Raw genomic sequence first — 21,867 nt, forward strand, 5'->3', positions numbered from 1 at the left:
ATTCTTCTTTGGTGGGAGGCTGGTGGCTAACGCACAGACTTGTGGGAGGTTTGGTATTCAGGAAAGGAAAAAGATGAAGTAACCACAGGGTCCCATTAGAGGCGGGGGGAAACACAGCCCTGAAGTGTGATGCATCACCAGTGATATTCCATGCGAAATGTAATTACCCTTCACGGGTAATGAGAAGAGAGGAAAACTTAAGTACATGAGCCACACAGAAGACAAATGTCAACTCCCTTATGTATTCAGGCAGATACAGAGCATAGGCTTGCTCTATAGAAAAGGGATCGCTGGAGTCGCAATGAATCTTTCTAAGAGGCTGCTTGGGTGAAGAGCTTAACCTTTTTTCATCATGTCAACCCAGAGTCAGCCATTCACAACCAGTTCTCAGAGGCAGCCCAGAAATCTTTGCCACAATTCCCAAAGCACTTCACAGGAGGCGTCACAGGAATTAGCACAGTGATTTATTGACAAGCAGTGGGCTGCTGAAAGATAGCTAAATGAGTCAGCTGCCGCTGGATGCAAGGGGGTTAACAATAGGCTTACGAGTGCTTCTAAGTTCAGAGAAATCCTAGTGAATCACTGTCCTTGTAGACCGGAGGCTGAGACTACTTCTGTGCAAAAGTGTTTTCCGTAATATGTAACTGTGACCATATTAGAATTGGGAAGCATTACAATGGCTATGTATGCATCAGAGGTAAAATAAACAGTGAAACCTTTTGTAATCACATCCGTTAGATGTTAAATGGTGCATTCACTGAGGAGCCTGAAATCAGTATAATCTTGCAATGCCTTTTGAAAGTGCTCTACTCAGCAGCTAGGATGAAAGAAAGAATTCACTATGTGGAAGAGACCAATAGTCCTCCCTTCATCCTGTGCTTTGTCCCCCTCTTCTTACCTCACATTGGAAGATTTTTTTCCACCTTTGCCATTGCTCTGCCTCCATCCTCCTCTGCTTGGGATGATCATTGCTGTGCTCCTGCTGCTGCCTGAGGCTGGGATGCACTCTCCCTCTCTTCTTAGTCTCTGCCCCTGCCCCATCTGTTCTCTCAGAATAACTCCTTAGCTGGCTGACCTCCCCGGCAGGCTGGGAAGTCAAGACGGCTGAATACTGTCAAGGTCACCAGTCCTGGCTGCCCATGTTGGAAGTTGGGAACTGCTGCAACAGAGAACGGGCGAGGGAGGGAAATGTGTTTCTGTTAGGTCTCAGATCTGTGTCTGCAACTAGTTTTTCTTTAAAACAATAGCCACTCATCCTTCCTATAGTTTTTGTCTCACTCCTCCTTCATCAGCTTTTAAATGAAATTTAGCGTGAAAGTGTGGTATGTTTGTTTGCTGTGATGTCCCAGTATTGTGAAGAAGCTCAATATGTGTGCTTAACACTTCTTTAGCAGATTCTGAGTTTCTCTTAAATTCTGTCTGTAGGGTAAGGAAGGCAGGGTAGGCACGGAAAGGTAGAACTGGGGCCATTTGGCTATCTCTTACGGGCAAGGTGGGCACAGTACTGAGCCACAAGGCATTTCTTAGGGCTGTGAAGGAACACCACTGTCCTGTGGGCGTTGAGAATTGCACATGCGATACCTGCTGGGAATACAGGCATTTGCACTCATCCTGTGGCTAGACCTTCTTAGAACTGTGTTGAGTCTGATAATATGGTAGTCAGACCCCTATTTCTTAGGCTAGATTCAGCCAAACATAGATCCTGTAGTGCTGCCAAGGTGGGGAATGAGAGGGAAAAGTCTTTATATGCCCCTCTTTGCTTCCTAGTATTGCTACACAGAAGAGAGATAGATTTAGCACTAAATAATTAATCTTGCTCTATATATTTTATGGGTCCAGCACACATTTTTGTATGGAAAAAGCCTTATAGATAGAAAGGATTTTTTTTAAGTTGAGTTAATGCATTAAACAGCTCAGAGGTTAATTATCTCCGTGCTGGAAAATGTCAGCATTTAGGCTGAGGAAATAAGATTTTCTTTCATTTCAGAACAAACTAATGTCAGCATTCCTGAAAGAGATCATAGTGTTTTCATATTTTTTGTTTTGTCCTTGATAGATGTTTTGTTTTAGCCTACCAGTCCACTTTAAATTATTAGTCCAGGAAAACTGTTGCCAAGTTCTATGTAGTGCTGAGCATCCTAATCTCTGAGTAAAAAGAATAGAAACTCATGGGATTGTGTGCCCCATAGGATCTATATGCTATAGTGGTGGACCTGAGCTGCAAAATATACATCTAGATGGACACTGCTAGTGTTCAAGATTCCTCCAGAATTCAGGTTTCTGTCCTGCTTCTTTCAAATGCTGTCTGGTAATGTTAATACTAACACAAACTGCATGCAACTTATCTGTTATTTTTTATCTGAAATCACACAGAAATGCAAGGGAAGGGTGCCTTTTAAAAATTATTCTGTGGATGAAGGAAAATTGTATGTTCAGTGTTTTTATGACCACAATACAAATGTGGGATAGATGGATAGTAAGGAAATGAATGGCTGTTCATACTTTGCAACATTTGAACAGAATGCTACTTTGTGAATGAACATCAGAAAGGAGATAGATGAAGATTAATTTAATGTAGTCCCATCGTTTTATTTTTAACACCTTTATATATGATGGTCTCACAGTTCTTATTTGAGATATTGCCATGCTTATCCTGCAGACCAGCGAAAGAGAAGAATCAAGTGACATATCTGAAGTCACAGTGGGCCAGTGCACAGCAAATTTGACAGCTTGGGTCAGAACAGTAGCATCAGTTGTGTTGAATAGATGGGATGAATATTGAGCAAGTGAAAACCGACTAGGACAATGCAGCATGTTCGAGGTCTTCTTGAACTAAATTAAGGGCTAGAATCAATTAAGCAAAGCCCAGTGTTAACTGTGGGTTGTATCACTTAAGACAGACATTTTTCCATAGTACCTGCTAATGCATGTATTTCTATTTTTTGTTTCATAACGTAAATGCTTACTTTTCAGAACTTCTCAATCCTAGCAACTCCCACTGAAATCACTGGGAACTGTAGGAACTCTGAACCTCTGACAGTTAGGCCCTTGCTGTCATTAATAAAGCATTCAAAAAATCCCAATGCCAACAATTTAATGGGACACTTAGAAAATTTAACCTACATATCCCCTTTTTTTTTTTTTAACTAATTTTGATATTGGCCATAATGCTGTTTCTCCTGTTCAAAGTGTTTAAGAGGTGGAGATGTAAGAGTATCTCAATACACAACTTTGGGGAGAAGATGATTGCTCTGATGAGAGGAGAAAAAAGGTTTATGAACTAATGTAATTTCATTTGAAAAAAAGGGAAAATAAGATATGAGAGAACTTTAAAAAAAAATTAAAGGTGATAAAAGAAGCCAGTAGGGCCATTTTTCTCCATAGTATTAGTCCACAAGGAAACATTTAAAAATCCAACTAAAATATGCAGCATGGTGCATAATAAGTCTGCAGTACTGGAAATCTTTCAAGCAAATAAACCTCTATGGTTACCCCAAATTTGTAAAGACTGTCAATTCTCAGGCTTTAGAACATAAGTGACATCTGTCTGGGGTCATGATGATATCCCAATATGAATTATGGACCTGCAGAATTTATAAAATCACTGTTGTATTTCATACAGCTTGGAAACATCTGTTACTAGACAATTCTATCAGCAGGACACTAGATTAAATGGTGGCGTATGGCAATATCTGTTTCCTGTATGGTTAAATGTGTGTAATATCTAGACAATCTTAAACTTCCTTTTTTGTATGGTAATTTCCTCAGCAGACCTCAGTGGGTCCTTCTGGGCTGTTACAGTCCATTGTGTAAATATGAATTACAGTTATATTATACCAATTGTGAAACTGAATATTAACCCAGTAGATCATTATAATAGCCATTCTGAACTACAAAGTGAATGTGTGTTTATGCAGTTTTAAAGTGGTAGATATTTAACATTACATATTTAAGGCCTTCTACTCTCTTTTGCTAACCCAGTTCCTTGTGATGACTTTGAAGTAAATCCAGCTTCAGCTTGGTGGAGAATATTTTAGGGATAAGTTTCTAAGGCACAAGATTTTTAAGTTAGGGATAAGTTTCTAATGTATAAGTAGATTAATGTGCTTCACTAGTGTATAATTTTGCTAGTTTTACATATGTTTGGGGGTTTTGAATCTACTGGATTTGAAATCTGCTTTGAACCCATGCTTATTTCCTCTGTAATCTTCCCTCTCTCACACAAGGTCAATTCAGTGTATTATTCCACTAGAGAAAAAAATGTTTCTATGTACTAGAGGCAGAACTACCAACCTAGGCAAATGCTGAATGGAGAATCAATATACAATCTATATAATATCTGTTTTAAAGGTATCTTGTATGTAATTAGTAATTCCCCCATTCATTCTTTTTTCCTACATTTGATTTTAATGTTTATTTTCTTTCTTTTTTTTCCCTTCATCTGCCATCCTTGTATGATGGTTGATTTCTAGCTGAAGCATCAATGTCCTTAGGTGGAAGAATTTAAAGCAAACAGGTTCTCCTGTTACTAATGGTATCATATTTTTAAAGGTCCAAAACCCCAAATGTTCTTATTTCATTAATAAATACAAAGTAGGTGAAGGCTCAGAATGATTCAGGAATTCAAAATGCTTCTCCATTGCCTTTCAACTTACAGTTTTGTTTTGCTTTGTTTTTGACTTTAGTGAGGTATTAACAGAGTGAAATTTCTTGCCTTTAAAAGCAAAAGTTCCACTACTATTGAGTTCTACCTGGAGCATTGAGCAAAACAGGAATGAAAACTGAAGGAAAGCAAAGGTGAAAAAATGAGACAGGAAGAAAGCACCAAAACTAAAAAAGGCCATTATCTTCAAACATGACTAACAACTTTTCTGGATAACCAAATTAAGAGGCTGTAAAGAGCCATGATTCTTGGAAGCTGGGAGTTTAGCGCTTCTGAAAATGTTCTCCTTCAGGTGTCTTAAAACTTAGACCAAAAAAGTATGCTCTAAACATCTATATCTTTTGAAAGCCTTGGCTGAGAGTTTAAAAAATGTGCATAGGAGAACACAATTATGCATATTATTTCTATTAGGTAATTAGACTTCAGAGTGTGTTCAGAGTGCCACATCTTTTCCTGCAGAACTGTTGCCTAGCCAGTTATTTCCTATTCTGTACTTGATTTCTCTCTTTTAAGCGGAGAAGTTTGTCCTGGTCTGTGTGGACTTTCATTACCCTGAGCTTAGACTGTCACTCCAATTTATCAAGACCATTTTGAATTCTAAGACTGCCTTCTTGCATTCTTCCCGTCCCCATAATCCCCCTTTTTTTTCCCACAGATTTTGGAAGTGTACTGTTTATCCCACCATCCAAACTGATAATGTATACTTCTTGCAGCATTCAGATCCTTGTGATCCTCCATTAATTATTTAAAAAGAAAGGTCACTAGTTCATCTCTTGGTCTCTGTGATCAGGACTGAAGTTTTGACTGTCTAGAACAGCTTCATCTTCTCTTCGGTACAGAGCCATTAATGCAAAATGAAGGATCAGAGAGAAGCATAAATTTTAGTACTAACTCGAAGAGCTAGAATACATCATAGTATTGACTATTCAATTAGCGATTCCATCAGGATCCTGGTTTATCTTGAAGTTTGCCATCCAGCCAGCACGATCAATAGGTTAGGTCATGTCTAACTTATTTAGCTTATGGGAGCACAGCCTAGTGTAGAAGATTTCATCTTATCAGTACATGTAAGTATAAAATTTTGAAAGTGATTTTGGGAAAGCAGTCACATTTAGACAAGAGGGCTGTAGATGCAGAGGCACATAGCAATTATACCAATTAGGATTATTCAGCATTCCTTATTATGACTTTCTTTTGAGTTATTTAGGACTATCAGGACTGAATTGTTCCACAGGCAGGTTGTGTGGGGGGGAAATTTTTGACATAAATAATGATGTGATATGCAAATGGTGGTTTCATGTTGGGTTTTATGTAGACCATGTCTGATCCATGTTAAGAGAAAAATTCCAGAATTGTTTCGCTGAGAAGATCTGGAATCCATGTGATTCGAAACTGGGTTGTTCAAGTGTTGGAGAATTATCTTTTCCCCACCCTTATAAGAAACCACCCTGGTACAGCCAGTTTACAAGATCTTGAACACATGCTCAGTTAGGAGTAGAGTTAATTTCTCCAGACATTCAGCCTGGTAAGGTAGCTATTCAAATATCTCCATCTGCATCATGCAGGGAGAGATCACATTTTTGTTTACCTCTCACCATCCAAGCTCTGAACTGAGTAAGGAATTATTAATTTCCTTATTCACTTGTTATGGTGATCTTCTAGGACCTTTTTACTTTGGGTTTTCTTTTTTCAAATCATAATGAATATATCCTTATCTTATCTCTTATCCTTATCTCTTATCTTATCCTTATCTCTTATCTTGTCCTTATCTCTTATAGGTGATGTAACAGCAGCCCATTTTACATGCTGACGAGAGAGAGATGAGCCATAGTGCTGATTAGAAGTGTCCACTCTTTGGGGGTTCTCAGTTTAGAAAGTTCCTATCCTGTTTTTTTTTTTTCCTTTCTTCTTCAGAGTCCTCAGCATTTACATTTCTCTGTGATCAGAGCACAGCTTTCATCAACTTCACTGGAAGTTGTAAGTGCTCAGTGCTTTTTGCGAGTCAGATCCCACAGACTTAAAACAGGCACACAGAAAATGAGTAACTTGCAGCTGGTGAACAGTCTTGTCAGCAGCTTGTTGGAAACCTGAAGCAAACACAGGAATACAGTCCACTTCTCTAATACCCTTTTCTGCATTTCAGCTACAAGTAATGAAAAATTTACATGTTGTTGATTTTTATGATATACATGGAAAGTGGGGATGGCTTAAGAAAGGCCAGTAACAGCAGAAACTAGTGTTGAACAAGGGCACGAGAACAACTGAACACCAAGAGTGGGCTGTATCTCAGAAGAGATAAATCTTGGTCCTCCAGTCAGGAATTCTGCTATGGATTTCAATGTGACAATGCTTTATTCCAGAAACCTGAAGTTTGCTGGATCTGGAGATTGTAGCAGTATCTCAGCAGTTTGAAATTAACATGTGCTAGTCTCTGATTCTCTTATTCTTTTATTTATTGATTATTTTTGTCAGGAATCCTATTTATAAAACAGGTCTGTTTTGACTTACAAATTCAAACTAATTGTACTTAATAATTTAATTTTATCATGGAGAATATCTATAGCAAGCTCTTGCCATGACTGGTCAGAGGGTCAAATAGACGAAAAGCTGTTAAACAGTTCTGAAGAACACTTGTTTCTTGACCCCAGCTGTGTTTGCATACTGTACATACCACAGAGTGCAGCAGCACCTTAAAGAGATCCTAGAATCATGAGTATTAACAGTTTTAACTGAAGAACTGCATCCTTAACTCAAAGGTTACATGTAATTTATTGAAGTTCATTAAAGAGCTTGGTTAATGATCAAGTTATGCATATGCTTAAGTAATGGCTTGCAAAGCACAACAATAAAGAGAAAAATATCAAATGAGAGAAAAAGACGTGCCTTTTAAACTCTGTGTTAGAGATTGCAAATGAAAAAAATCATATGTAATCCATCATCCATGGTAAGTTACTATTCCAGTATATTAGTTTGTCCCATCACCTTCCGCCAATTCCAGATGAGCAGATCATTCTGTTGCAAGAAAATATTATTACTAAAATATGCAAACTTGAAAATAATATATACTGTCAGCAAAGCACCCGTAACGGACTAGTGGAAAAGATTATAATATATTTGGAACACTTACCTGCAGTTTCTTCACAAACTTGCCTGGCACAAGATGAGCCTATTGGTCCAAAAAATTCTGTTTTGCAAATACAACCTGAAATTGTCAGCAATTGAATTTTTCCTACTTATAAGAAATGTGAGAATTTCCATGGTGGAGAAAATAGTAAAATTGAATATCCTTTCCAACTTTGTTGTTCAATTCCTTTCCCTATAGCAAAGATTAAATAATTTATGACAGATTATATATTTATTCTGTAGGCTATGAGAAGAATGATGACTGTGTTATTTATTTTGCAACCAATTCACATACCCCTAATGCTTGCTGTTTTGCATCTGCTCTTCTGAAAATGTTTGTGAACTAGGTTTACCATCTTTGTTGTTACTATTATTCACAAATGAGATGCTGTTTTTGTCTCTAGCTCTAGAGAATTCAGATATCCCTAGAGACGTGTTTTGATGATGTTTTTCTTTCCAGTGACTTTTTGTCACTACTGTTTCTGCCTGTTCCTGAATGTCTTGAACTTGCTCCGTTAGACCTAATGTTTGGGCAAAGCTTTCTGGATGTTTTGCTCTTAGATATTCCAGGTAGTTGGACTGGTGCTCTCTTTCATTAGGCTGTCTTTTGCTACCTTAGCGTGGCTCAAAGTTTTTTGCATTGAAGCACTTCTTAATCAGAGTGATTGCAGAATTCTAGCATTAAGGCTGGTGCATCAGCAAGCCTTGTGGTGGGGAGTTTTTTTGACCTCCTGAACATTATCAGCACTACTGGATGGAGCAAACACCTTTGGCTTATGGTGGCTCTGCTGGGATGTGAAATAATGATAGTTTGGTTTTGTGCTGTTGTAGGGTTGTATTGCATTGAATTTGAAGTCATGTTTTGCTTGCTGGTAGTAGATTGTTTGCACTGGAGAACTGGTAGTTGTCGAAGAATCCATTCTTCATTCAGGGATACTGAAACTCCCTGCTGCTTTCAGTGCAGCTGGGAGTGTAACAGATGCAAAATCAGGGCCTCAGAGCTCCATCCAAAGCCTGTTGAAGTAGGTACTTCCCATTGACTTCAGTGGAATGAGGATCAGGCCCTATGTGTCTCCTCTGCTCATTAAAATCCAATCTGTCTGCAGATAACAGAGAGTCATTTCTCTTCCGGGAACCTGGACTTTATTGCCAGTGAATTCAGTTCTCCATTTAGAAATATATGACTGCTGTTAGAAATACACTTGTTATTCAGGAGGGACACACTGATATTTGTTCAGTATGGTAAAGTGGTAGTTAATAATGAGATTTGCATTACAGTTGCATACAGAAGTCATTCCAGTTTTTGGTATTTTAGAACTACAAAAGGCATGCAAATGTTGTAATACATACTTGCATTCTACTAAGCCACCTTTTATGCATTGTGAAAGCTGGCAACCTCTGACTGAAATCAACCCTGCCATCATCCCTTACTTCATTAAGGGCAAATAAAAATACAGATTCATTATCACATTTTCTCATGTTGTAGTGCCAGACTAATCAGATATGGAACACGAAAGAGCAAATAAAGCTGTAGGTAGGAATGTTGGGGTTTTTTCCTCAATATGAATGTGCAAATATGACAATGTCAACTTTTGCAAACATATGACTGGGAAGGAAGGGAGGAGGTAAGTAGCCATTGCCAACTTTGACCTTGCCAAACTGAACTATCACTTATTATTGCATTCATGCTAGGTTTGCTTGGCTAGGAAACAAATTTCTCTCCTCACCTTATTTGGTTTATTGTCTGCCTTTGACAGGCATTTGGGGGTGCTGACAGAGCTATCAACATTTCCTTTACAGAAGGATGTCTTCTTTACAGAGAATCTCATTACCTTTAGGAGAGTCTGTCTTCAAAATGAATATGTTTGCTTGTAAGGGGCTCTATGGGTTTGCTTATGTAGTGTCACAAAGATGTGAGCAAGGTGTACTGTTCTTGGTTTTTTTCTTATCTGCAGTCTGTTCCTGGGTCACCACAAAATAACAAGTTTAGTAACTTTTACATGAAATTAAAAAGCAGAATGTTAGAATGGAAAATAAACTCTCAGAAGATCAGAGAGTACAGGAAGTGTGGGCTAGTTTGTTTAAGCATTAGGAAGGGCTGGAAATGAAATTACAAAAAATTTGCCATAACTGCGGGAGTTTGACTTTTCTAATCTAGGCTGCTTGATAAAAGCCCAAGCATTCCTTTCAGGATATATACATCCTTTCAGATGTAATACCTGGCTTACGCCTGGTGTGTGTTGCCCCGGGGCAGTTCTGATAGCAGAACAACCGTGGATATGCAGGAAAGGCTGGAGTAACCAGGTGAATGTCCCAGCTGGTCGGGTGTCCTGTTGCCAGCAGTAGCTCACCTAGGATGCTACAGAGGGAGGTATATGAAATTCTTTGCTGAACTGTTCGGAGATGATCTCTCCATTATAGAATGTCTTCCTAATCTCTGTCCGTTAGTGATTGCTTATAATGGAACTGTATGGATTATCTGTAGACATATTCACTTGCGTTTTAGTCCTCAGTAACATTTTGCAGCAATGACTTCCACAGGTTATTCATCTGTTGTTTTTAAAACAAAGTATCAGTTTTACATATGATACCATTCTTTTTGACTTTGTATTAGGAAGGCAAGTACAAAATAGTTCCTAATTAGCTTTCACTGTATTGTGTAAATTTATTCAGTCCTCTTGTCATCTTTCACTTAAACAGTCACAATCTTGTCAGCCGTTTCTCATGCAGTTGTCTTTCTTTGACTAATAACTTTTGTTGCCTGTCTCTAGGGCCCTTTATTTATTTTTTTTACCTTTCCGTATTTTTGGATGTGGAGATCAAAGTGAGGCTCTATCCAAGGTGAGCACATGACACTGACTTTTTTGCTAGCATTGTAATATTTTAAGTGTTTTGTTTTTCTTGTTCCTTTGGGAAGATTGTAGCTTTTCTTTACCATGTTTGTGCTGCGCATATTTCTTGATCTTTTGGGGGACAGTATGAGGGGTTTTCCCACGATGAACTATTATGTTGCTGGATGTTATTTCTGCCTATTTTTCAACTGTAAATTTTGCAATTTTACCCTGCCTTCCATAATAGTGTTTAAATGCTTGTAGACAAAGAATAGACTAAGGGGGAAGGAAAAGGGAAGAAAAGATAAAGCCACCAATCATCTTGGTTAGTGTTGCCTCAAATGGTTTTTCATTTATTGTCAACAAAAATTTAGGCTATATTTTGAATGCTCAATTGTGGCTTTATTTTGTCTTTCACGCTTTGTTTCCATGCATGTGTAGAAGTAAGTGCATATTTTTTCCTCTGGTCATTTCAGTGGTCCATGGGCAACAGGCTGAGAAACACTGTCTAAATCATACATGAAACTGGTAGCAAAGCCATAATACAATACATTCACTTAACATTTTCTATAAGAAATTCCTGCCACTTCCTTAAGGAAAAAAGTTGTACTGTTATGCTGGGAGCATTGAAGACAGCATAGTGATTTGTGATCCCTACCTCATTCTTGGGTTCCAGTATTAGCCTTAAGCATCCCTCCTTCAGCAATTATCTTTTTCAGCAGCATCTAAAAGGTGATGCTCCACACTGTTCTGTGCCTACAGAATCCACCTAGGAGCAGTTTCTAGCGATCACTTGTTTTGCTAGCTTTGACTACAGTTTCTACAGGGCAGACCCAGTTTTCACCTTTCCCTGGTCAAAGCAAATAAATCGTCTGCAAAGCACCACCTGTTCAACCTCAGTTCGAGTGTGAAACCTCACCTTTAGGGGTGTGAATTACAAAAGTTCTTAATTCCCAAGTCTCTCTGAAATTGTAGTTCCACAGCCTTACTCAGTGTATGGCAAAGATGCCTAAGAGGCCAGAGTCAAAGTTGCAAAGGTGACGTTAAATCGTTTCTCTTAACTTTCAAGCAATTCCATTTGCAAATTGAACGGTGCTCTTTGATGAAGAATTTGAAAATATGATCACTGAAATCTTAATTCTGCTCCTGCTTCTGGAGGGCCTCACTTTCTCAACTGCATTGATGTCTGAGGTCCTACCTTCTGAAAATGTGTGGCCAGTTTCTAAGCCTGTAAAGAACCTCATCTAAGTCATGGCTGAATTTTCTACTGGCTTCACAGTTCCTATCAGCGCTGGGACAAGCTTGTTATAGGATGCTTCTTTGGGCTATAGGTTAAATAAGGGGCACTCTCCCTCCGTATTGAAAATCTTTTTGTGTTTCTGAGGGTTTTCTTTTTCAGCATTGGCATTCGCCCGTTTGTCTGTCTAGCCCCCTTCCCTCCCTCTCCTCCCAGTTTTCATTTTCAATTATTTTTGTTTATGTTGAACTTTTGCCTGCTCAGCTGCAGCAGAGCTCAGTATTGGCAGCCCGCCTTGTGTTGTACAATTCTACAACTTCTGCTGCTTAGCAGCATGTTGGAGATTGCTTTGAAATAAACCCATGTTGGACCAAAAGCAGCATCTTTGTTGTTACCCCCTCAGAATAATTTGGTGCTATAATTGGAATTCTCATTTGAAATAAACATGATTTCTGATCTATAGACAGACCTGGATGCATAGTCAGTGAGAGAGACATATGTACAGCCCTGTCCTCTGAAAAGAGATGCATTTGCAAAGCATACATGGCATCTCTGGGGCCTTGGGGCAGGTTAGTGCTGGAGGTGGTGAGCTGGAGAGCAGCCCTGAATTCCTGCTGGACCCCCTTGAGATCCAACAAAGCACTCAGTTGCTCTACCCGGCTCTTGTCATGAAGGTGCCATAAGCCCTCTCCAGAAAACAGGGCAGCTGTGGTTCCACCCTAGTTTTCAGGAAGCTGATATCCAGTGGTGAGAATAGGGAGCTGTGGCTTCCTCCGCTGCTGCCGGCTTCCCAGTGCTTGGATGGCGTGCGGGAGGAGGGAGATACAGCCATGTGCTTTCATGCTCTTTTTTGTGTTTTGGTGCAGAGTCTGGCCTGATGCAGTCTGAATGCTGTGCACACTCCTGGGATTTCCATTTCAACAAGGGCATGCAGGAGGTTCAGAAAAAGGCGACAGAGGTGATCAGAGCCTTAGACTAGCTCTCCTCAAGGGAGTGACTGTGAGAACCAGGTCTGGTAGGGAAGATTTCCTGGAGGAATATGATAGAGATCTACAAAATCATGGGTGGTATGGAGAGGATGGATACAGAAGAATATTTCATTGCCTTTTCTATGTAGAAGCCAGCGTGCTGCAGATGAAACTACTAGGAACCAGCTTCACAGCAAACAGTGAGATCCAAGTACCCATGGAGCTCCTTGCAGGAGGGCCATGTAGATGCTAAAAGTTCATATGGAGAGGCTGTATGAGTTAATGGAAAGAAATGTATTAAGACGTAAAAACACATAGAAGTGACATCCATCTCAGGAAAGCTTTGCGTTGAAAATGGTTTGGAGCCCAGCAAGACGTTTGAGGTTTGCTACTTTATTTCTTAAGGAATCCACTTATCGAGACTGCTTCTTTCTTTCTCTCTCTCTTTCTCTCTCTCTCTGTCTCTCTTTCTGTGTGTGTGTGTTTTGTGGGATAGGGAAATAATTTTTGTTGGAAACAGGACAGGACTATATGGATCTTTGGTTTTGCCCAGCACAACTGTTCTTATGTTTTTATATTGTGTAATTCAGTAACTTGCGATTTTCTTTCCAGGGCTTTGAAATCAGGGTATTTTTACTGCAGGCAGTTTTTCTAGCTATTGCCCTCTCTTCCCATGTCCCCATATCTGAAATCAGTTGTTTGACTTTTAAAAAACAGATCTGAAACCTGGTTGCATTAAAATCTGTTGCTGTAAAGGGGCAAGGAGTGTTTAAATCCACTTTGTTCTCCTTTAATTGAGAAATGCCTAGGACACAGAGACACATTTGTTTTTTCAAGCCAAGAGCATGACTGCTGTTTGTCTGTCACACTGGTAATGGTTCCAAGTGTTTTTGTGAATTCAATCAAGACACAGCATAGTAAAGCCAGAAAGGCAAGGGGTGAGAAGGTACTGATGAGATGAAAGTGAGGCAGGGAAGACCTGCAGCACAGCTAATTTGCAATTAGCATCTTCCCACTTCCCTGTTGTCTGCCTGTCTTGCAATTCCAAAGGAGACAGGCGTACAGAGAAATTTAGTTTGAAGAGATGTTAAGGATGGCTGTGGAAAGCTGTCGGGTTGCAAACAGACAGAGAAGTGTCTGCAGAGCAGGCAGAGGAGGGGCAGGTTGTGCCCTGTAAGCTTCTGTGGAAAGAGTCATTTAGCACAGCTTGATGGGAATTGGGTAATGGCAATATGTTTGAAGATTAGATTGAGGAGTAAATGATGGATGAACTGTATAGCCCCAAAATATTGTATACAGCTGTCATGCCTGTGTTCTGAGGATCAATAACTGTTGTAACAGTGAGTAGCTGTCCCTATACTGTCTCCTCTTCCTCCTGCCACTTAACCCTTCATTGCACTCCTGTTGCTCAGTGATGCAGAAGCACCTATGAAAAAAGAAGAAATGGCATAGATTGTATTTTAAGCATGAGTGGAAATCTGTATTTTGTTAAAGAGTCACTTTTCATTGCAGTTTTCTTCTAAACATCCAAATGGAGTTGTGTATTTCTTGAACATAATAAAATCTGTGAACCTTTGTTTTTTAATTCCTGCTTTTATCTGACAAAATTGCTCCTCTTCCCTTCAATTATTGATTCATGTCCCAGCATTCCTGCTGGACTGGGGATATTGATAACTGACACTGGAGCAAAATGGACTCTCTAGGAGAATGCTTACTGGCTTCTTCAAGCATTGAGTTGACCCTACAGCTTTCAGAATTCATGATTTAAACTTTGTGGAATTAGGCCATTTTTTTGTTTTGCCTCTTTTTGGACTGAATGCTTGGCTGTGCTTGGGGTCTTGCTGGGTAGTTACTCCTAGAAAGAAATCCCCATGATCTGTGCCAGAGCTTTCTTCCCTGCAGTGGTCTGCAGAGGTCAGTCTCTGTGAACACAGTGGGACAAAGAGACCCAGGCAGTTTCTTTGCTTGTGATTTCTGGACCTGTCTTTCCAGTGGGAACTGTGTTCCTGTGAGCATTGTCTATGTGGTCTCTCTGCTCCATATTCCTTGTGGTTTCTCAAGAGCTGCCTGTTTGCTGATCGCTCTTCTTACACAGTATTCAAATAGCTTCACCTACTCTGTCGCTGAGCCCATATGTCTACAGTCAAGCCAAACTCAGGAAACCCCTTAGTCTATGCCTTTACTTCCATTTCTGCTTCGCTGTGGGCAGTAGCCCCTTATTGTTTTAACCATCACTTCACAGTGGAGCATTTCACTGCTTGATGCATTTGGTGTGAGCGAAATCTGTTTAATATAGTTATCATCTTAAGCAGGGTCTGTGTTTATGGAACTTACTAATAACTTTCAGCATAGCACTATTACATAGGAAGCTGCAGAGTCCCCCCTTTGATACCTGGAAAATTTGATGGATGTGTTTTTGAAAAAGGACAGCTTTGTGTTAGTGCAAATTATCCAGTCATGGATCTGGGAGAAAGCATGACTGAAGGAGACGTTTCTTTACAATTCCTATAAAAATGTCTAGAGAAAATAACCTTTTCAGGTAGAACTTACACAGCAAAAAAGACTTATACATGACAACTTAAATTTTTTTACAGTAAACTTTTGTATTACATTTTTTATTAAATTGTGGACTCTTTAAAGTGATTATCTTAGAACACTGATACATTTCTATAACTTGATTATTTTTGCACCTAATAAAATTCTAAAGAATTCAAGATTATTTCTTAGTGTTCAGAATTGTATTGCCTAGTATTGCCTTTAAAATAAGTTGTTTAAACTATTCAAACTGCTTATGCAAGGTGCTTCTCTTCTCACTCCTTCAAACGCAAATAAAATCCCTCTTTCCAGAAAATATTTCTCTGGATGTGACACTTGCTCATGCCCCTGCCTGACTCACTCACTAGCCTTCCTCCTGCCCTGAGGTCACAGACCCCTTCATGCAGGAAATCTGTTGTTGGTTCTCAAATGACCCACAAGTGGTGAGTCCTCAGGCCCTTGAGGTGCATGTGGCATTCAACTGGGGCTTCAGCATCAGAGGGCTGCCATTTGACTTAAAAAAGGGCTTAAAAAAAATTTATGCTGATGCAGAGGCTGATGAATACTTCCCCTGCTATGAGAAACCAGTAAAGCCAGCTGAAGCTGACAGGACTAAGCTGTGTAAGACCCAGCCCTTTTCCTCTGCAGAGTGGTGAGGCCCTGGAGGAGCTGGTGTCATATCCACCCTGTGAACCTCCCTTGGAAAAATGATTCCTCCTGGCTCTCAGTATGTGTGCTGTGTGTCTCATGCTTGCAGGTCATGTGAAGATTTCGCTGTGCAGCTTGTAGAGTCAGGAAGGTTGGTCACCACTGGTCTGCTCTAAGGCATCATATGTGTACATTTGTCATTACTGATGGAGGATAGCATCCTATTTGAATAAGCTTTAAAAGCTTGCAGAGAGGCAAAAACTTATGGAGAAGTCATATAATAAGGAAAAACTGTCTATCACTGGGGCCCTTCCTGAGAACTGAAGCAAGACATTTCAAATCCTTTACAGCAGAGGGGCTACACCTTGAGTGCTTCTCAGGCTTTGTTGCCTTTAAATGACCAATTTGGAGATTCCAGTTACTTGTTTATTCCCTATGGTTTCTGGTGACTTTGCTCTAAGTAAATGGTTTCTTTTCTTATCTTTAATACAGAAACACAGAATCAGTCAGGTTGGAAGAGTCCTCAGGAGGTCTCAAGTCCAACCTTTTGCTCAAAGCAGGGTCAACATGGACTTCAGACTGGGTCGCTCAGGGTTTTAGCCAGTCAGGTCTTGAAAACCTCCAAGCTTGGAGACTGCACAGCCTCCCCAGGCAACCTGCTCCATTGCTTGGCTGTCCTCATGGGGAAAAAGGTTTTCCGTATATCTAGTCTGAACCTCTGTTTATTTTGATTTATGCATGTTGTCTCTCATCTTCCTGCCAGGCTTGGCTGTGAAGAGCCTGGCTCCATCTTCTTGATAACCTCCTTGAAGGTCCTGGAAGGCAGCTGTTAGGTTCCTCTAAGCCTTGTTACCCTCCAGGCTAAACAAGCTCCCCCAGCCCATCCTCACAGGGCATGTGCTCCAGCCTCCTGACCATTCCTTCCTTGCCTTCTCCATGACTGCCCATTTATCTTTCATTTTGTACTTTTTTGCCTTTAGTTCTGATTTCTGCATCCAAATACCTGAGTTTTTTTCTCTACAGTCAACTTTTTTAATCAACAGTGTCACTACAGACAGCACAATGTGGAATTTTTATGGCTAAAGACACCACTTCTGTGATGTTTCTAAATTGTGATACCAGAAACGGGAGCTGTGGCACTGCCGACTAGATGAGGCAAGCTGAACTGAATCATGAGCAATACCTGTTTAGTGAAGTACCTTAACAACCAGAAGGAATGCTGAATAGTTGCAAAGTAAAGTGCATGTTAGCTTAATGAGATGTGGATTAAATACTCTGCCAGAACATGGCCCTGGTTTGGGAAGTGGTTGTTTCCTTTGGGCGCAAAGGGGTCTGCAGCCTGGTTTCACTATAGGTGGAGGGGATGATTAAAATGAAACAGGAGCCCCTCTGATTTCAAAATGAGGGACTGAGCCATTGTACAAGAGCTGAGAGCACGTGTTTAATGGTTTCTTGGTAAGGATAAGGAAATCCATAGCACGGTGATAGCTCACGACATGGGCAAACTGCCTGCCAGCCTAAACAGAGAGTTCAAGGTGACAATAGAGCAATGCCAGCTTACCCCTGTGGGGAAAATGGCTCAGCATTCCAAATAATTTAATTATTTTCTTTAATTGTGAAATCGAAGAATATAAATCAAATGTGAAAAATGACTAAACCAATTTAGTCATGAAACACTAAATTATGGCTAGGTGGCAGGATTAATTTTGTTTTTCATTTCTTTTGATGACACAGATGAGTCTGTTCGTTATGATGCATCAACTAAATACCTATCACAGTGATAGTTTTAATGGTACATGATTTCCTGTGTTTTCTACTTGAAAAATATGGCAAGTATAAGAAAAAAAGTCATTTCTGCAATTCTATCGAGTTTCAGTAGCAGACATGCATTTTTGATTTTGATCAGGAGACAGTCTAGTAATGCTGGGCTCCTTTATTATACAGTATTGTATTTCTTGGTCATTTTAAGCATACTTCAGAATGTACCAGACGTGCCGTTGCCTCTACTGCCATTCTATTTCAGCTTTTCAAAGTCTGTCTGCATAGAAACCTTTTAATGGGAGAACTTGCCTGTGATGTTTTATCTTCAGAGAATTTTTTCCCTAGGGAAGCCTGTTAGTTTTTAAGATGACATTACAACTTGCTCAATAACCAGCTGGGGAGTTGGAGGAAATCAGGGAGGAAGGTTGGAAAGAGAAGAGACCTTTTGAGTAGTGATTTACTGGCTGTGTGTGAAATGCTGAGTTCATTTAAAGCTGCATACTATCCTACCAGTGCTAATAATACATAACATTTATCTTCTATCTTACATTTTTAAAACAATATATGTATAAGAATCAGTCCTCACAATATCCTGTGTGAGAGAGAACTATCAATATTATTCCAATCCTCATAGTGTATTAAATGAGAATAATGAGTGCTTCAAATGGAAAGAGTTGAACATGAGATACAAATAATGTTTCCAACTCTTAAGTCCCGTAGCAGGTTCAGCTGACCATCCCACTCATTGTTGTCCATCCAATTAATACACTTTTGCAGAAGTCATTCTGTATCATTCTAACTTTGGAATTTTCCTATTTTGCTGAAAATGTACTTCAGAGTGACCCATATGTATATATACAATAGACTGCTATATGAAGGAAGCTTTTGTATGCATGTGTGAATCTGCCTGTCTGCCTGTCTTCCCACGCAAGGAAGGGAGACAAAGACTGTAGCGCTCTGTAGAGCAGACGTTCCCAGACTTTCCTGGCTGCAGTCCTGATTTTGACTGTATTCTCCCCTTTCAGGCTTCTGAACATACCCACCCCTACTCATCTCCAAACTCAAACCTAGAACAAGCTATTTAATTTTTGTCAAACTCTTGACTTTATTTAGCACTTGTTTACCTAACACCTGACTGAATTGAGGTTTGGTTATGTAGGCCGTGTAGTTAGAAGAAGATGAAAATATGCTTACTGTTCTACTAAAAAGAGTGAGTATTGGGTTAATATTAATATAGACATATTTTACTGACAAAGACCTTGATCTTGCAGGAAATTTTGCTGCACCACTGTAGAAGTACTGTCAGAATTCCTTTAGTGGCATGGCGAAGCAGGTGGCTTTAAGCATATTTAAAGCAATGGCAGTATAATTGGAGGTTTGCTTCCTACGCTGAGGTTTCTTTGATACGTTTTTTATCTTACGATATATTCTGTATCTATCTAGGTATATCTTTCTTTCTGTGAACTGTGTATACTTCATATTTCATGCATAAAATCTTTGGTGAAAGTGCAGAAATAATTAATGGAGATGTTGCATATGCATCAATCTATCAAGCTATTGAAATATAAATTTGTCCATTATATATTGCCATATTTAATAACTTTCTAACAGACCTCACTTGTAAAGTATGAATAAAATCCTCTTCAAAATTCTTCATGCATTTCCCCCCCCATCTTGCTGACTCTCTGTGCCTCTACTCTACTACCAGCTCACACTTTTCTTTCTTATCTTAGGTTCCTCTTCCTCACTCAGATGGTGGTTTTGTTTGCTCAGGCTCTTCACCTAACAAAAATTCTCTCTTATGGCTTTTCTTCCCTCAAAACCTTTGAATAACACTCTGTTTCCAGCTCTTAACTTTAAAGCTTTTTTTCCTTTAGTTAGGATGGTGCTTTTAATTGTAAACAGTAGTATTTAATAATGAAGACTGCTAAATTAAAAAACAAAAATTTTATTTTATGAATTCAGGGGCAAATTACACTCCCAGGTGTGATTCTGTGATTATTATTATTACTTTGAATGGGACTTTGGTTCTGCCTTTATAATAATTTTTTAAAGAAACCTTCCTCTCTTCCCACTTAAGTACCTTTAATAGTTGAATAGTGATGTGATGAGTCATTTTAATGTTAACCCATTGCAGTACGGCAGCCAAGTCTATCCAAATTGGATTATAAAATTGGAAACATTTTCCTTGAGGACGTGCACTGCTGAGGACAATCTGTACTGCAGACTTCCAGGAATGGGAGTGCTAGTACGGTGCTTCACCTGCAAAACCTCCCTTTATTGTGGAAAAAGCCGTGGAGTCAGTGCCTGTGTTTCCCACACAGTGAGTCTGCATATTGCAAGGAGAAACAAAAAAAGGTCCGTACACCTCACAGCCTTCTGCAGTGGTTTGTGCCTCTAGGACTCCTTTCAGTATTATGTCTAGCATCGAAGTTTGTTGGTTTCACTTATTTTTTGGATAGGAGTTTCTCAGTTCTCAGCCTAAGACAGATCATATTCAGACAGACAGACCGAGTCCTGGCAATCTATTTGGAAATCATATTGTACTGTGAATTTAAAAAATGTCCTGTTGTGTTGCAGTCACAAATGTCATGTATGGGTAATTGAAGAAAATGACAGAGGTTAGTGGGCTTGGTGCTCCTTCGCCTTTCACTTGCCTAGGTGTTCTTTACATTAGTAAAAGTATGTGCTAAAATAGTCTTCTGCCCCTTATTGCACATCTTTGAAGCACCAGAGAGATTCAAAAAATTTCACTTTCTTTTGTTCTGTGGACAATGTTAGGCATTGGATTAAATCAAATGATGTTTAGAGGATTGTTTCTCTACTCTGGAGATTTGATCTCCAGTTTCATAGGAGATTTCCTACATACCATAATTTCCCAACCAGTTTTATCAACAGATTTTTCTTCTAGAGTTCTTTTACTAAGGCCATCCAAACTTAGCATGTGTTTTTTAGAGTCTTGCCAACTTTAAAATTCCAGGTGTGAATGTACAGGATCAGTTTTCTAAAAGCTTGGCTCGACATTTGTCTGACTTGCATTCCATATAGCTAACTGAATATGAAGCTTCTAACTTTTTTTTCTTGAGATGTTATGTTGCAAAATTTTTAGCAGGACTTGTAGAGAATCTTTGCTGATGAAGGTGTAGTCAAAGTTTGATTCATCCTGTTGCACATTTACTGGATATGTAAAATCAAAGATCATTATTCTGCAACTGCTTAGTGGCATGTATTCCTTAAGTGTTAAATGTACTCCTTTTTTCATTATCTCAAACTTCACAACTGAATATGGCAAATTTAAACTTCAGTTTAGAATTGATACCAATTAGTTTCAGGAGTTTCTTAATAAAATTTGCAATAGAGAATCTAATATGAATTAAGTGCTCTTTCGTTCGACAAATAATGTACAATAAGTTTTTCATTTTGTATCTGCTTCTGATTTTGAAAAATCTCATCAGAAAATTAGTCTTTTTGCTCTATCAGATAACTTACTAACATTTTCAAATAATGTGGGCTTTGGAGAAAAAAGCAGGGCACGGGGCCATATCATTGTCTGCTACATTTCAGTCTTACATAAACCAGCTTTCCTACTCCTGAGCTCTCTGAGACTTACATATGCAGCGCATATTTTGTTATTAGTACGTGGAGGACTCTGAGGGGAGCTGCAGTGACGCCTTTGCCTGGGGTTGCTGAGCTTCCTTCCCAGCCACCGGCTGCTAGTCCCAGGGGGGTGGGAGAGATGCCTGAATGAAGTGGAGCTCTGCTAGTATAAAACTGGAATGTGCAGACAGCTGTAGGCTCTCACTCTACAAATACACACCACGGCTCCTGTCCGTGGACTTTTGCACATGCTTAATTTCAGGGGCATGAGTAGTCCTTGGGAGTCCTTACAGACTTAATGTTAAGTAGATGTGTCTGTGCACTGTCCTCACCTTTGTGTCCAGTTTTGCAAAAATTATGCATATAGGTGGCATTTTATATGTGAGTTGCCCTGATTTCAGAAGTCTATGTTAAAATTTTTAATAAAGCAACTCCAGGGAATATAGCTAGTAATATAAGGATACTTGTGAAGTCCCGTGGCAGAATGAACTCTATGCTATAGAG

At 39.4% G+C, this 21,867-nt stretch overlaps 1 protein-coding gene across 13 annotated transcripts in view; it reads left to right on the forward strand.

Moving 5' to 3' along the window:
- FARS2 (phenylalanyl-tRNA synthetase 2, mitochondrial) overlaps window positions 1-21,867 on the forward strand; it is a 288,914-nt gene that overhangs the window by 187,187 nt on the left and 79,860 nt on the right. Inside the window, exon 7 of one of the 13 annotated variants that reach the window (XM_067290819.1) lies at window positions 12,721-14,385. The exons of the other annotated variants lie outside the window; for them this stretch is intronic. Within the exon in view, the coding sequence (XP_067146920.1) occupies window positions 12,721-12,742 (22 nt within the window). The 3' untranslated portion in view covers window positions 12,743-14,385. Of the gene's footprint in view, window positions 1-12,720; window positions 14,386-21,867 lie in introns of those variants that run through there. 13 annotated transcript variants of the gene reach the window in all.

Source organism: Apteryx mantelli, chromosome 2 (genome assembly GCF_036417845.1).
Source record: "Apteryx mantelli isolate bAptMan1 chromosome 2, bAptMan1.hap1, whole genome shotgun sequence".
In the NCBI taxonomy this organism is placed as follows: Eukaryota; Metazoa; Chordata; class Aves; order Apterygiformes; family Apterygidae; genus Apteryx; species Apteryx mantelli.